The following is a 12,211-nucleotide window of genomic DNA, read 5'->3' on the forward strand; positions in this document are numbered from 1 at the left end:
ATAAATCACTTTATATTTATTTTTATTAATAAATCTTTTATATATATATGTTTTGTAGGTTTAACTCAGAGATAAATTTGGGTTCGGTTTGTGATAATTAAGTGTTTTATAATATGTACCAATATTTCTTTATTTGACATAATTTTTACTTTGTTCTGAAACTGTTTCGTTTTTTACTTACAGCTAAATATATTTGTATTTATATTTGTTGCGTTTTTGGTTCATAGGTCTTTCAATTAATTTGTTATATATAAATTATAAGATGATGGACTTTCAAGATAATATACTAAATGATTATATTAATAATTGATGGGCTTTAATTTTTTAAAATCTTTAAAACTATCAACAATTTTGCTTTCTATACTATATATATATTTACCAAATTTGCATTTTAATTGGCCTACTTTATTGCTAACCTTTACTTAAATTTTAGATTTTCATAACATAAACATCACATATCATTCCATTCAAAACATTTAATTCTATCTATACACTGATCTAAATATTAATTAGATATAATTTATGATTTATTTTTCATTTTGACCAACAAAAATCACTTCCACCCACCAATGACGGACTAGAATCTAGTTTGATCTTTTAATTCGAAACACTTGTTACATTTCTCGTTTACCGTTATGGCGATTCCATATATCAATTTCAAAATAAAAATTAAAAAGTGTGATTTCAAATTTTGAATCTTGTAACGCCCCAAAAAGCTTCAATTACTTTTTCATCCTTCTTCTACGTCTTCTTCTCCATCTCCATCTCCATTCTCTCATCAAACCTCACAAAGCTCTCCAAGAAAAATGGCGTCTCTCGCGCCGGGAATCCTCCTCAAGCTCCTTCAATGCATGAACTCCGGCACACGCCCAACCGGAGACCACAGATCCGCGATCCTACAAGTCACCGGAATAGTACCAGCCCTCGCCGGCTCCGATCTATGGCCCAATCAAGGCTTCTACGTCCAGATATCCGATTCTCTAAACTCCACCTACGTCTCTCTCTCCGAACGCGACACAGATCTCATCCTCAGCAACCGTCTCCAGCTCGGCCAGTTTATCTACCTGGAACGCCTCGAATTCGCCGCTCCAATCCCACGCGCCGCCGGAATCCGCCCAATCGCTGGCCGTCATGCTTTCGTCGGAACTCCCGAGCCGTTAATCGCGCGAGGTTCTAAACGAGATTTTGTGATCCAGCCGGTTTCCGAATCTGAGTACTCGCTTGACCCAATCGCCGTTTACTTAAACAACAAACGATTCGACGACGACGACGGCGATGCGGTGGCTCCGAAACCCAATGGGAGACAAGCGCTTGCTCCGGTGAACCAGAGCGAAGAGAATCGTAATCAAAATCGAAATCAGAGATCTAAGCAGACGCCACAAAGATTCTCGTCACCAGCATCGGCTAAGCAACGGTCAGTCTCATCGGGGAAGAAGAACAGTTCCGGTACAGCGACGACGGTTGAGAGAGATCCATCACCGGCGGTTTCTGGGAAAGGGAGGAGATCCGCTTCTCCGGTCCCGTCGAAATGTGTAGTGCCAAGCCTCGCGGCGGCGCGTGAGGAGAATCGAAAGGTTGCTAGAGAGCCTTCCATCGTTGTGCCGTCAAGATACAGACAACCATCACCAAATGGGAGAAAGATAAATCCATCTCCTAGTGGAAGAAGAATGTCGATTTCTCCGGGAAGAAGGCTTTCGAGTGGTTTGAAAATGTCTCCGATGGTTGGAGATTCTTCTGGAAAGAAGAAGATGGCGGCGATTGCAGCCGGAATCTCCAAGGTTTCGGAAGCTCTGGTCGGATCTTCGGCGAAGAATTGTAACCGGAAGAATTGGGATGAACAAGTAGCTGCTGCTGTTGATGGGAATTCTCAAACTGAGCAGAAGGAGAAGATCAGTGTTAAGAATAAGCCTGACCTTAAAGCAATTTTGCGTACTCAGGTAACAAGAAAGACTCAGATTTAGCAATTCTCACCTTATTGAAGATCATTTTCTGGTAGAAACTTTGTTTAATCTGATGAACTACTGGTGCTCTAGTGAATGGAACATGAGTGTTTTGTCTGGTTGATTGAAATTGATAATATACAATTGTTTCAGGCTGCGATGTCGAGACGTCTCAGTGATGCAAATAGGCGAAAGAGTGGTGGTAGTTCTTCGGCATGTGAAGAGAAAGCGAAGTCGTACTCATCAGAGAATAGTTTAGTAGAAGAAGTCTCGGCTTTTGAAGGACTTGGCATCACTTATCATGATCGGAAATGGACAGATGGTAGTATTTCATTGGATAGCATCTCAGGGGATCTTGCAAAACTTGCTAAGGTTTTGTTATTGAGCTTATATTGAGACAAAACATACTCGAGTCTGAGTGTCTCCTCATTTCTAATCATGCGATTGTATTTTATGCAGGAGGCAATGCAAAGAAGAAACTTTTCTGCTAAAGCTGCAGCTCGAGCATTGGAGGAAGCTAATGCAAATGAGTGCATCATAAGATGCTTAAGGTAAACAAAAATACAAACTTTGGCTACCAATCTTGTTAAACTTTTCGTTTGGTCTTTGACGCTATTGCTTTGGTCAATGTTTCAGTAAATTTTCAGAACTTTCTTCGGCCTCTAAAGTGGAGAATCCGCTGCGAATCATCAACCAGTTTCTGAAAATCTATGACGATGTTATGAAATATAGTCAGATAGCTTCAGAAAGTTTCCGCTCGTCGTCATCTGATCAACAAAATCCAGTCTCACTTTGGGTTGAAGCTGCATTAGCTACTAACCTCGATGTGGTGTCATTAGTGAAAAGCCAGAATGACAACGAATCACCATCGTCAACGAAGAAATCGATGCCTACTCAACCCTCTACCAAGACAGGTTTGTTCTTGAATCCAAACAAGTTTCCATTTTCAACCAACTAACCAAGCAAAATGCGGAACTGTAAGTTTCTTTCTGTATTGGTGGTGGTTTCAGACAATATTGTTGGGATGTGGACAGACATAGATGGCTTCAAGGAGACAGCTAAATTCGCAGCGAACATACAATCCGAGATGCAAATGTGGTTCATTGGGTTCGTGGAAGAGTCGTTAGACAACAAAAATGCAGCAGCAGTGCGTCCTTTAGATGGTAGTTCCATAGCTGCTGTTTTGTCTCAGCTGAAACAAGTCAACACATGGTTGGACCGGGTCGTGTCGGACCAGGAAAACTCGGTCGCAATCATGTCTTTAACGGACAAGATTGAGCGGCTCAAACGCAAAATCTATGGATTCGTAATCCACCACGTCGGATCTACTTACGACAACTCTGCTTCTTCTTCTTGATTTCCTTCTTCTTTTGTCCTCAATGTTCTCACGTTTCAATACAATGGTGGCTCGTGTTTTTTCTACAACTATGTTCGAACATAATATAAGTGAAAAGAAAGTTGATTTATTGAAGTCGTTACAGTGACAGCTTCTCCAATACATGACTAAAGTTTTGTTTGATTATTTTGTGGACACACACTTTGAACAGAACGCAAATGAGAATCAGACCTTTAACTCTTCCACATCTGTGCGTAATGGTTTAAAGAGAGCTTCCACTTCGTTTTCGTCTACCTCTTCAACGCTTGCAGGGTTCCATTTTGGATTCTAGCAACAAAGTTTTCTCAAAGAGTATCAGTTAGAGAGTTTGTTATCAAACAACAAAATCACATGAGATGGTGAATGATAAACTAACCTGATCCTTATCGATTAAAACTGCTCTAACGCCTTCAGCAAAATCACCACGCAATGCAGATCTTAGGGCGATGCGATATTCAGTTTTCATCACGCCATTAAGCTTTCACGAAAGAAATTAATATGTGAATTTAATATTCGTTCTTAAGTCTCTTAAGAAAAGGAAAACATAAATAGACTTCAAGAGTTGAAATTCTCACGGTTGCTAATTCGTTCTCGGTTTTATCCTTGGCACAAGCAACTTTGGAGAAGTACTTTTGTGTCAAGTAAAGAGAAAACGGTGCTCCTTTTTCCAAACCTTTTAGTGCCTCACTAGCCCATTCTACAACTGTATACAAACTGTGCTCCTTTAGTTTCCTTGAGAATCTACAGAAAGAACATGAATAGTAAGGCTCTATAAGCATTACCTGAAGACTCAGTGCTTTGCTGGTACTTTTTGAGCTCTTCGATTGTTTCTTTAACAGACTTATTTGAGCTAAAGGCTGACTCTATTTGAGGCAAAAGAGATTTAAGGTGAGCCTCTGATTCAGGATTGCTGCTGTATTTTGATAAAGTTGCTTGGATGTCTTGATTAGGATCCTCAGAACTGCATCACCGACATGTATGAGAGCCATCTGAGATAAAATAGTGATATGCACATAAAAATTGATACATACATTTCAGCTGACAAAATGGCTTCCTTTAATGAAGCTAGCTTTTCCGATGGTACATAATGCGTCCCGAGACCGACGAACAGTGCATCTGATGGCGTGGAGATTCTTTTTCCAGTTAAACCAAGATAAGCACCTGGAGATAGTTATGGCAAAAAATTTTGCATTGAGCAAATATACCACAATGGTTGTTATATTTTGGTGAAAAGTCTTCTTCAATAATCTTTGCTTTCACCTTCTAAAAGCAATAAACATTTTCACTAAATTAGTGCAATCTGTAACTGGCTTTGGCCATTTTCCTAAATCATTTCAATATAGTAGCACCTTACAACTCTAGCCAGTTTAAGGATTTGACTATGAACATACCAACAGACCCTCCTCCAGGGCTGTGTGCGGCGATATATGAAAAACCAACATCTGGGAACAAGCCGATTCCGTTTTCTGGCATGGCAAGAACCGTCCTCTGGAATATAAAAACCAAATTTGAAAATGAATCAAGTTAGTAATTTCAATTACTACGTAGTAAATAAGTTCCAGGACAAGTGAACAAGTCTTTATTTGTTTATACCTCTGTTATCACACGGTAGCGACCATGTCCAGAAAGACCAAGGCCAAAGCCCATTGTTATACCATCCATTAATGAGATATATGGCTTTTTGTACGCAGCAATTGCGCATATCAGGGTATATTCTGCAGTAAATACCTAAGGACGCAAAATATCAAAGTATTCAGATGATTTCAAAATTATCCATTGCATAACTCTAGCATCTCATATGTTTTAAGATAGATATAAGCAAGGAATGATGCTGAACATCTTTTTTTGCAGTTGATTTATTTAGAACCTTTTGCACAAGTGGTGTGTATTTGTCCTTTTGGATTTCTGCAGCAACTCCTTTAATATCCATCCCTGCACCATTCATAAATACCATATGAATCCATTATACTATACAAACATACGAGAAACTAGCTTCCACTCAAAAGAACGAATTTGCATTTACCTGCACAAAAAGCTCGAGGTGTGCTTCCTTCGACGATAACACATTTGACTCGTGGATCAGATTCCCATTCATCAAGGTAACTTTTGTACTTCAAATCCATATCTGTAATACCATAATTCATGTTAAATACTTGAATTCATTTTGCAAGATCTTGAACCTTTCTTATACAAATGGGAGTGGTTAGATAACACTTCTTAATATATTTGCAATGATTAGTTACATCTTAACAAAAATCTCTTTCGAAAGCCAATTTCAACGATTTGAGTTCTCTAATCAAATCCCAAAATGGTATCACAACTCAACAAAAGCCACAATTACATATATCTCAAAGATGTAAATGGAAAAAAACATAATCACACTACTAACAATCATATAGTAAAAGAGAGAGTTTCAGCAACATTTAAATAGGATTTTGAATTCAATTAGACACTAAAACCCGAGAAAATTGTTATCAAATCGAAGAAGGGGGGAGAAAAGAAGTTACCTAAATTCATGGCGTTGAGAGCTTTGGTTCGATCGAGAGTGATGAGAGCGACACCATTCGGATAAACATTTCCTTTAACGAACTCGTCGCCGTCGGCTCCGGCCATCGCTGAGAAGGTTCGACGATCGGAGATTGAGAATCTGAAGAAGTGATGAGAAGTAGAGAAGATTGATGAGAGTTTGGGGCAAAAGAAGCGATGAGAAAAAGGTAGAGCCAAAGTTTTGATCATCGATTCGTCTGTGTCATCATCATCAGTGACGGAGATTGCAAAAGTTACACTTTTATCATTTAGCAGCTACCAAAGTGTTTATTGGTTCATCCGGTAAGCGTTTACGATAGGTAAGCGTTTACGATAGGTAGCGGTTAACTACATTTTATCATAGAAATCGCTTTAAACCGTTTCATATTCTGCTGTACCATCGATATAAAATATGTTATTATAAAATTTATTAGTTTTTGAATAATTATTCAGTATTTATTTATAAATTTTTTAATATTTTGAATTAATGTATTTAGCATAATAATATAAATTTTGTATTTTTATTATAATTATATGTTTATACATTTCCTGGTTAGCCAATAATAAATGTCCGGTTCGAAACCACAGTTATCTGCTTCTGCAAACTCCCGTACTTATAACTGCAACCAGTCATAACCAGTCAGATTTTAGAAAACTCTATAAATTAAAAATGTCAATAAATAAATAAAATTTTTAAGTTTTGACTTTTGAGAGAGAAAGAAAAACAAAAAAAAATTCTGATGGAAAATCATGAAATCAGAAATCCCTATAAATTTTATATTGAAATTTTAGATTTAATGAAAAGGAAAATGTTGAGATTTTCTTTTTCTAAAGGGTTTTTTCGTATTTATTTGTACTAGGTGTTTAGTCCGTGCTCTACGCAGACCACGGATTTTCAGAACGTGATCAAGAAGATTACGTTGTATTGAGACATCTGAATTTTTAAATTTATATTTAGCGGGTAAACAGTATTGAGGTTGATATGTAAGTTTTCTTACTTACATAGAGATATATGCAAAATTAAAACAAACATTTGAGATATACATGATAAAAATAAAACAAAACCAAAAAACAAAACACCATCCATAATTAAAGATCCAAAATATTTATTAAATAAATATATGAAACTCATAAAAAATATTTATTAAATAAATGTATAAAACTCATAAACCAACTGAATTAAGACAAACACTAGTTTTTGTCCAACACATAATTGTTTTTCATCTTCTATATTTACCTCTTATTTATCATTTAATTTTCATGTACCGATTCTTGAATACCTACTATGTTATAATAATCATATGGTATATTCTCAGATTTTGTGCGTGTATTTTTCTCTATTGTATTTTTCTTATCTTTTTTCATTATTTTCTGTATTTATCTTATTTTCTTCTTTCACATCTTCTTCTTCGTTTTCTTTATTTTTTTTTTCTTCTTCCTTCTCCTCTTTATTATTTATATCTTCTCTTACTTTTTTATTATTTTTTATGCTTTTCCTTGTAACATCTTCTTCTTCTTTTTGTTTTTCACATATTTTTTTTTATATCTTTTTCTTCTTATTCTTTATCTCCTTTGTTTTCTTTGTTCTTTCCAACTTTATATTGTTCTTGTTTTTCTTCGTTTTTAATATCAATTAAATACATGTATCTGAAAACTTTATCTCTTTCTCTCTCTCCTTCTCCTTCTGTCTATCCCTATCAGTTTCTCTACCTCTCCCTTTTTCAATCTTTCTCCCTCCCTTTTTCTATTCATCTCTCATTCTAAATTGTATATATCATACGATTTAGATAACAATATTTATATATAAAGTAAAATATTTTTAATAGAAAATAATAATATTAAAAACACAAAACAAACGAACTAAAAAAAGATTTAAAGAGTGTGTTATTATTTAGAAGACTTTTTAAAAGATAATATCTTCTATTGATACTTTTTGAATTTGATGGATTTTTTACAATTGTTTTGGTACTATTTGAAGTGTGAAATTCTAAAAACCCCTTGTAGTAGATCTTGTCAAAATTTATGAATTTTAACATTAAGGTTCAGTTAAAAAACACAATTTCTCAACTTCAAAAAATTCTTTTCTCAAAGACATCGCCTTCCAATGGAAAAACAATTCTCTTACTCAGTATTGATTACACTAACCCGGTTGATATTTCCAGGAAAAATATGTCAAATTCATGATTCCTCATCTCTCTTTTCAAATTTCGGGGTTGCCCTAACCCAGTTCTTTCGGGGTTGCCCTAACCCAGTTCTATAGTTCCTTTTTTCCAAATTTCTGGGTTTCCTAAGAATTTCTTTCTTCATACCTCAATCTCTCTTTTCATGGGTGTTGAGCTTTTGGATTCAGAACACTTTCTAAATTCTATCCGATCTGGGCCAGCGTTGTCATTATAGCTTAGATTCGTTAATCTTATTTTCCTTATGTTGAATCTGTAGCTATTTGGATCAGTGGAGTTAAAATCTCTGAAATCTGCAGAGAAGAAGCCTTTTCTCAAAAAAAAAATCTGCAGAAAAGTTTAGTTATATGTATGTTTAATTGAAAATTTGATTATTGTGAGATTATTGTATGAATCTGCAGTGTAATTGTGTTATTTGAATGATTCTTATAAATCGATGTTATTATTGCCATGATCTCTTTTGACATAAACTTCTCAGGTTGCAAGATTTCACGGGTATTGTTGAAATTGATAATTTGTTTATAATTCCATTTAAAGCATCATGTCCATGTGAGCATAACTAAATGGACATAAGAAAATTGTATGGATGTGAACTTTGGCTGAGCGGTTGAAATTGATAATTTGTCTATAAGATACCATTTAAATCAACATGTCCATGTGAGCATAACTAAATGGACATAAGAAAGTTGTGTGGGTGTGAACTTTGGCTGATCATTTGGAAACCATATAAATGTGTATGTATACATCACTTCCCAACGTTTCTGCATTTCTCTGTGCATAAAGCGCAGAAAGTTTGGGAGAGTTATTGTATTTCCATCCATGTTTCTACTCGCTATGTAGCTAGAGTTTTTACTTACTTTTCTACAAAATAAAGCACGGTTATTTGTAATCAGATTCATCAATGTCTCTCTTCTCCTTTAGCTCACCTAATTGATTCTCTGTTTCCCGGGGAAGGAAAAAAGTAAAGATACGAGAAAAATGATACTCTGTTTCTCTAACTCCTAGGCTCGTTTTGTCCTTCTTCCGACCTTAAGAGCCAACTCTGTATCGATCTTCAGAGATATATCCAATACACACATACTTCTATCTAACACACACACACCTGTATCTCATTTCCCGTTTACATCTTTAAGCATCGTGACATCAACGTCTCCATTCTCTAACGTTACAACCCTATTGTCCAGCATTATTCTAGTCAACCACTAACACTTCATTCACTTCCTCAAGCGTCCGCGTCTCGAGCTTCAAGAAGACATAGATAGTGATTAGAACTTGTTACGTTGCAGCCGTTAAGGATTTGCTAAGACACATAGATTTTCTGAATCATCTAAAAAACAAACTGACAAAGGAAAGCTATGTAATAATCCTCTGTTTCATATTTCATAAGCTTAAGTGCCATCCTATTCTTAATAAGAACTATAATATTAATTTACTTACTTAGAGGGGAAACCAAAACTAAGCAATTGAGCTTCAAAGCCAGTTTTTTTTGTTTAACTCTTGCCTGTTTTTTGGTGTGGTGGGTTTCAAAACAGGTGTGCAAGAAAGTTGAGTATACGTATGTGTTTTCGTTTTTCTTTCATATCTGATTTTTTCACATAGAAGCTAATAGTTTCTGTGCAGGTCTACACACAAGCAATGTGAGTGAAAGATCAGTGAGATGAATTCCTGTTTTAAAAAAAACCATACTTCACTTTCCTGGCACATAACGAAAAGGAACAATGGAAACACTTTTAATTACAAATAAATCTCTTATTATAGTCGATTATATATCAAAACTTTTACAGTGATGAATTGTTTTTGTCTTCAACGAGGAGCTATACTAGTAATGGAAGCATCGTAAAATTAGTTTGTCAAAATTGATAATATGTTTATAAAATTCCATTTTAATCATTGTGTCCATGTGAGCATAACTAAATGGACATAACTAAAACTTTATTTGACGTGAACTTTGTTTGAGGGGAAAAGGGAAAACAAAAGAAAGTGAAAGAAATTCAAATCCATATGATTACTTATCGTAGATAATCACTGGTTATATAAAATTTGTCAATGTCATAATATAGTAGGTGAAGAATCTGAATCAATGGTTCTCAAACTATGTTGTATAGATAAATACCAAAGGCTTGATAGCATCCACGCAAGTAGATACAATTGGATGAATATGTAAATACAAAAGTAGAAGAAAGCCAACGACAATAAAAAGCAACAATTTGTAGGGTAAAGGATTACATCATTAACCACATAACTACTTGTTTACATCATTTTTCCTTGCTTCTTCATTCTACTTGTATTGTCCTTTACAAACTTCAAAACCAAAGGCAACAATATGTAGGGTAAAGGATTGACCATATCGGGAAGTTGGCAAGGCGAATCCATGAACGGCGAACTAGAGTGTAACCGTAAGTTAATCTCCTCTTACTACTGCTGCTGCAATCTCTTAACCTGTATCATCCCAAAACATTATTAACCATCTTAGCACCAGGAAATTGATTAAGAAGGCTGGTTAGACAAAAAATGAGTGTGGGATCTGGCTCACTTACATATTGTTCACGCTCACATTTGTACCATAATTTGTTCTTTCCTTCAAATCTACCACTTCTTTGATCAACCATCTTGATTTCTTTCTTTAAAAAAAACAAACCCAATTTCAAAGGAACTAATGTCCGTAGTTGCGTGGATGCTATAAGATCGATAAGGGGATGGGGGTATCCATGTATTCATGTTTGTGTGGACACTATCATTTGAAACTATTGAGCTGATACACTAGAAAACCGAAGATAGTCGAGAAGAGGATGGGATATCCACATGTTCATGATTGCGTGGACACTAAATCTTTATAGATCGATTCAAAACCACTTAGTACAATATATATGGATGAGACAATTAATAAATCAGGATGACTTAATAAGAAAAAAATTCCAATCGAAAACCTTGACTATCAATGTAGTTCAAGTTCCAATAATAAACCCAGATTGCAAGACAATTTCAGAAATGAAATCGAAATATACCTGTTTTGAACAAGCAGTGAGAAGATAACGCATAGCGGATTTGAATGATTTCTTTTGGTAACCTGGAATTCCCGTTTCTAAGGATTGATTTCCAGAAGGAATTGGTGCTGCTGCGTCTAGTAGACAATCTATGGTAGAAAGTATTACAATCAATCACAACAAAAGGGCAATGCCACTCATTAGTTAAGAGAAGAAACCCGATACTCACTATTTTCCACAATGATATTTTCTGCTTGAGATATCATGTTTCTTCTCAGGTCCCGATAGCAATGAATCTAAAATTGATCAGGTTCAGATCAGGTCCAGAAATCACAAGAATAAAGCCAATAGAGATAGAAAACCAAATTAAGGAAAACACTAACCGACGACAACGTCGGGAAAATCAGAGCGGAAACAAAAATGACCATCGGCGGAACATAACCAGATATCTTCTTCGGCGACGCAAGCTTCACCTGCTTGGTGACGGATCCAGCCGGTTTAGCACCGTTATGCTGAGTCGCACTTCGAGTTTGGCGATCCATTCTTTAGTACCCTGTAAAGCAGAAAGAAAAATTAGTACCCAAAATAGAGGTCGGATTGTAAGAAAATATTGTCCTAGCATTCTGCTGATGTCTTACCTGAGGAGCAACAATTTGAACTTCAGGATTTGCTTGACGACTATCCCCTGCATCAAAACTGATATAAGGTGTTGAAAATTACAAGCACTTGAAAACTGATTTGGAATTACAAGCATTTAAAACTATTAGTAGAATCGAAAACCAAATCTATTCAAGAAGAATTGCGATTACAATTCCAAAAGGGAGCAAAGAGAACCTAACATTAGGAAAATTTAATAACTGAAGTTGAATCTGGCGAATATAGCAAGTATGAACAAGGGGAAACAAAATCTGGCAACAACAAAAGGCTGAAGAATCATGAGAGAAAGACAAAGAACAGTATACCATATCATCGTAGCCTTTGGTTGACCGTGAGTAATCAATCTTCTTCTCCTTAACATCTTCTCTCCTCCTTGCTCTTCTCTCATCTTCGCTACTCCTACGTTACCTCCTTGGCGAAAAACTCCAGCTCTGGCTTCTATCTCTCTCATCCCTCTCTCTACTCCGATAACGAACGCCGCTCGCTCGAATCTATGTAACTCGCTCAAAATATTTTTTCCAGCCGGGTTTACCACCGTTTTTGCCGAAG

General features: G+C 35.9%; 3 protein-coding genes across 8 annotated transcripts; 1 reads left to right on the forward strand and 2 right to left on the reverse strand.

Moving 5' to 3' along the window:
- Positions 1–771: 771 nt before the first annotated feature.
- Positions 772–3,362, forward strand: LOC18030415. Its single transcript, XM_006414857.2, has 5 exons — positions 772–1,937; positions 2,094–2,312; positions 2,400–2,491; positions 2,577–2,854; positions 2,951–3,362. Exons 1-5 carry the CDS (start codon positions 807–809, stop codon positions 3,295–3,297), a joined length of 2,067 nt encoding a protein of 688 aa, XP_006414920.1. The 5' UTR covers positions 772–806; the 3' UTR covers positions 3,298–3,362.
- Positions 3,288–6,149, reverse strand: LOC18030416 (3-hydroxyisobutyryl-CoA hydrolase-like protein 3, mitochondrial). Of its 2 annotated transcripts, XM_006414858.2 has the most exons (10): positions 5,823–6,149; positions 5,339–5,440; positions 5,183–5,247; positions 4,909–5,043; positions 4,707–4,803; positions 4,347–4,476; positions 4,098–4,276; positions 3,891–4,018; positions 3,692–3,793; positions 3,288–3,603 (listed from the first exon to the last, which is right to left on the reverse strand). In XM_006414858.2, the coding sequence occupies exons 1-10, from the start codon at positions 6,049–6,051 to the stop codon at positions 3,502–3,504; spliced, it is 1,269 nt and encodes a 422-aa protein (XP_006414921.1). In that variant the 5' UTR covers positions 6,052–6,149; the 3' UTR covers positions 3,288–3,501. The 2 variants fall into 2 exon arrangements, with proteins under 2 accessions (XP_006414921.1, XP_024005233.1); XM_024149465.1 differs by lacking the exons at positions 5,183–5,247; positions 5,823–6,149 and having other exon boundaries at positions 5,339–5,410.
- A 4,045-nt stretch (positions 6,150–10,194) lies between these two features.
- LOC18030417 lies at positions 10,195–12,187 on the reverse strand. 5 transcript variants are annotated; one of them, XR_002897053.1, is made up of 7 exons: positions 11,968–12,172; positions 11,644–11,701; positions 11,389–11,558; positions 11,235–11,301; positions 11,027–11,154; positions 10,559–10,850; positions 10,195–10,460 (listed from the first exon to the last, which is right to left on the reverse strand). XR_002897053.1 is itself a non-coding variant. In XM_024150065.1 (7 exons), exons 3-7 carry the CDS (start codon positions 11,545–11,547, stop codon positions 10,437–10,439), a joined length of 462 nt encoding a protein of 153 aa, XP_024005833.1. In that variant the 5' UTR covers positions 11,548–11,558; positions 11,644–11,701; positions 11,968–12,172; the 3' UTR covers positions 10,195–10,436. The 5 variants fall into 5 exon arrangements, 3 of the variants coding, with proteins under 3 accessions (XP_024005833.1, XP_024005832.1, XP_024005831.1); XM_024150065.1 differs by having other exon boundaries at positions 10,559–10,642; XR_002897052.1 differs by having other exon boundaries at positions 10,559–11,154; positions 11,644–11,690; positions 11,968–12,187.
- Between the last annotated feature and the right edge of the window lie 24 nt (positions 12,188–12,211).

Source organism: Eutrema salsugineum, unplaced genomic scaffold (assembly GCF_000478725.1).
Source record: "Eutrema salsugineum unplaced genomic scaffold, Eutsalg1_0 scaffold_1, whole genome shotgun sequence".
In the NCBI taxonomy this organism is placed as follows: domain Eukaryota; kingdom Viridiplantae; phylum Streptophyta; class Magnoliopsida; order Brassicales; family Brassicaceae; genus Eutrema; species Eutrema salsugineum.

Excerpts from the sequence above, each read along its gene's own strand:
- LOC18030417 (XM_024150064.1), bottom strand. The coding sequence starts at position 11,547 with ATGGATCGCCAAACTCGAAGTGCGACTCAGCATAACGGTGCTAAACCG. Across the intron at positions 11,302-11,388 it reads TTTTCCCGACGTTGTCGTCG|ATTCATTGCTATCGGGACCT; the intron begins GTTAGTGTTTTC and ends GATCAATTTTAG. Across the intron at positions 10,643-11,026 it reads TCACTGCTTGTTCAAAACAG|AAAGAAATCAAGATGGTTGA; the intron begins GTATATTTCGAT and ends TTTTTTTTAAAG.
- LOC18030416 (XM_006414858.2), bottom strand. The coding sequence starts at position 6,051 with ATGATCAAAACTTTGGCTCTACCTTTTTCTCATCGCTTCTTTTGCCCC. Across the intron at positions 5,044-5,182 it reads ACACACCACTTGTGCAAAAG|GTATTTACTGCAGAATATAC; the intron begins GTTCTAAATAAA and ends TTGCGTCCTTAG. Across the intron at positions 3,794-3,890 it reads CCGAGAACGAATTAGCAACC|CTTAATGGCGTGATGAAAAC; the intron begins GTGAGAATTTCA and ends CTTTCGTGAAAG.
- LOC18030415 (XM_006414857.2), top strand. The coding sequence starts at position 807 with ATGGCGTCTCTCGCGCCGGGAATCCTCCTCAAGCTCCTTCAATGCATG. Across the intron at positions 1,938-2,093 it reads AAGCAATTTTGCGTACTCAG|GCTGCGATGTCGAGACGTCT; the intron begins GTAACAAGAAAG and ends CAATTGTTTCAG. Across the intron at positions 2,313-2,399 it reads ATCTTGCAAAACTTGCTAAG|GAGGCAATGCAAAGAAGAAA; the intron begins GTTTTGTTATTG and ends TATTTTATGCAG.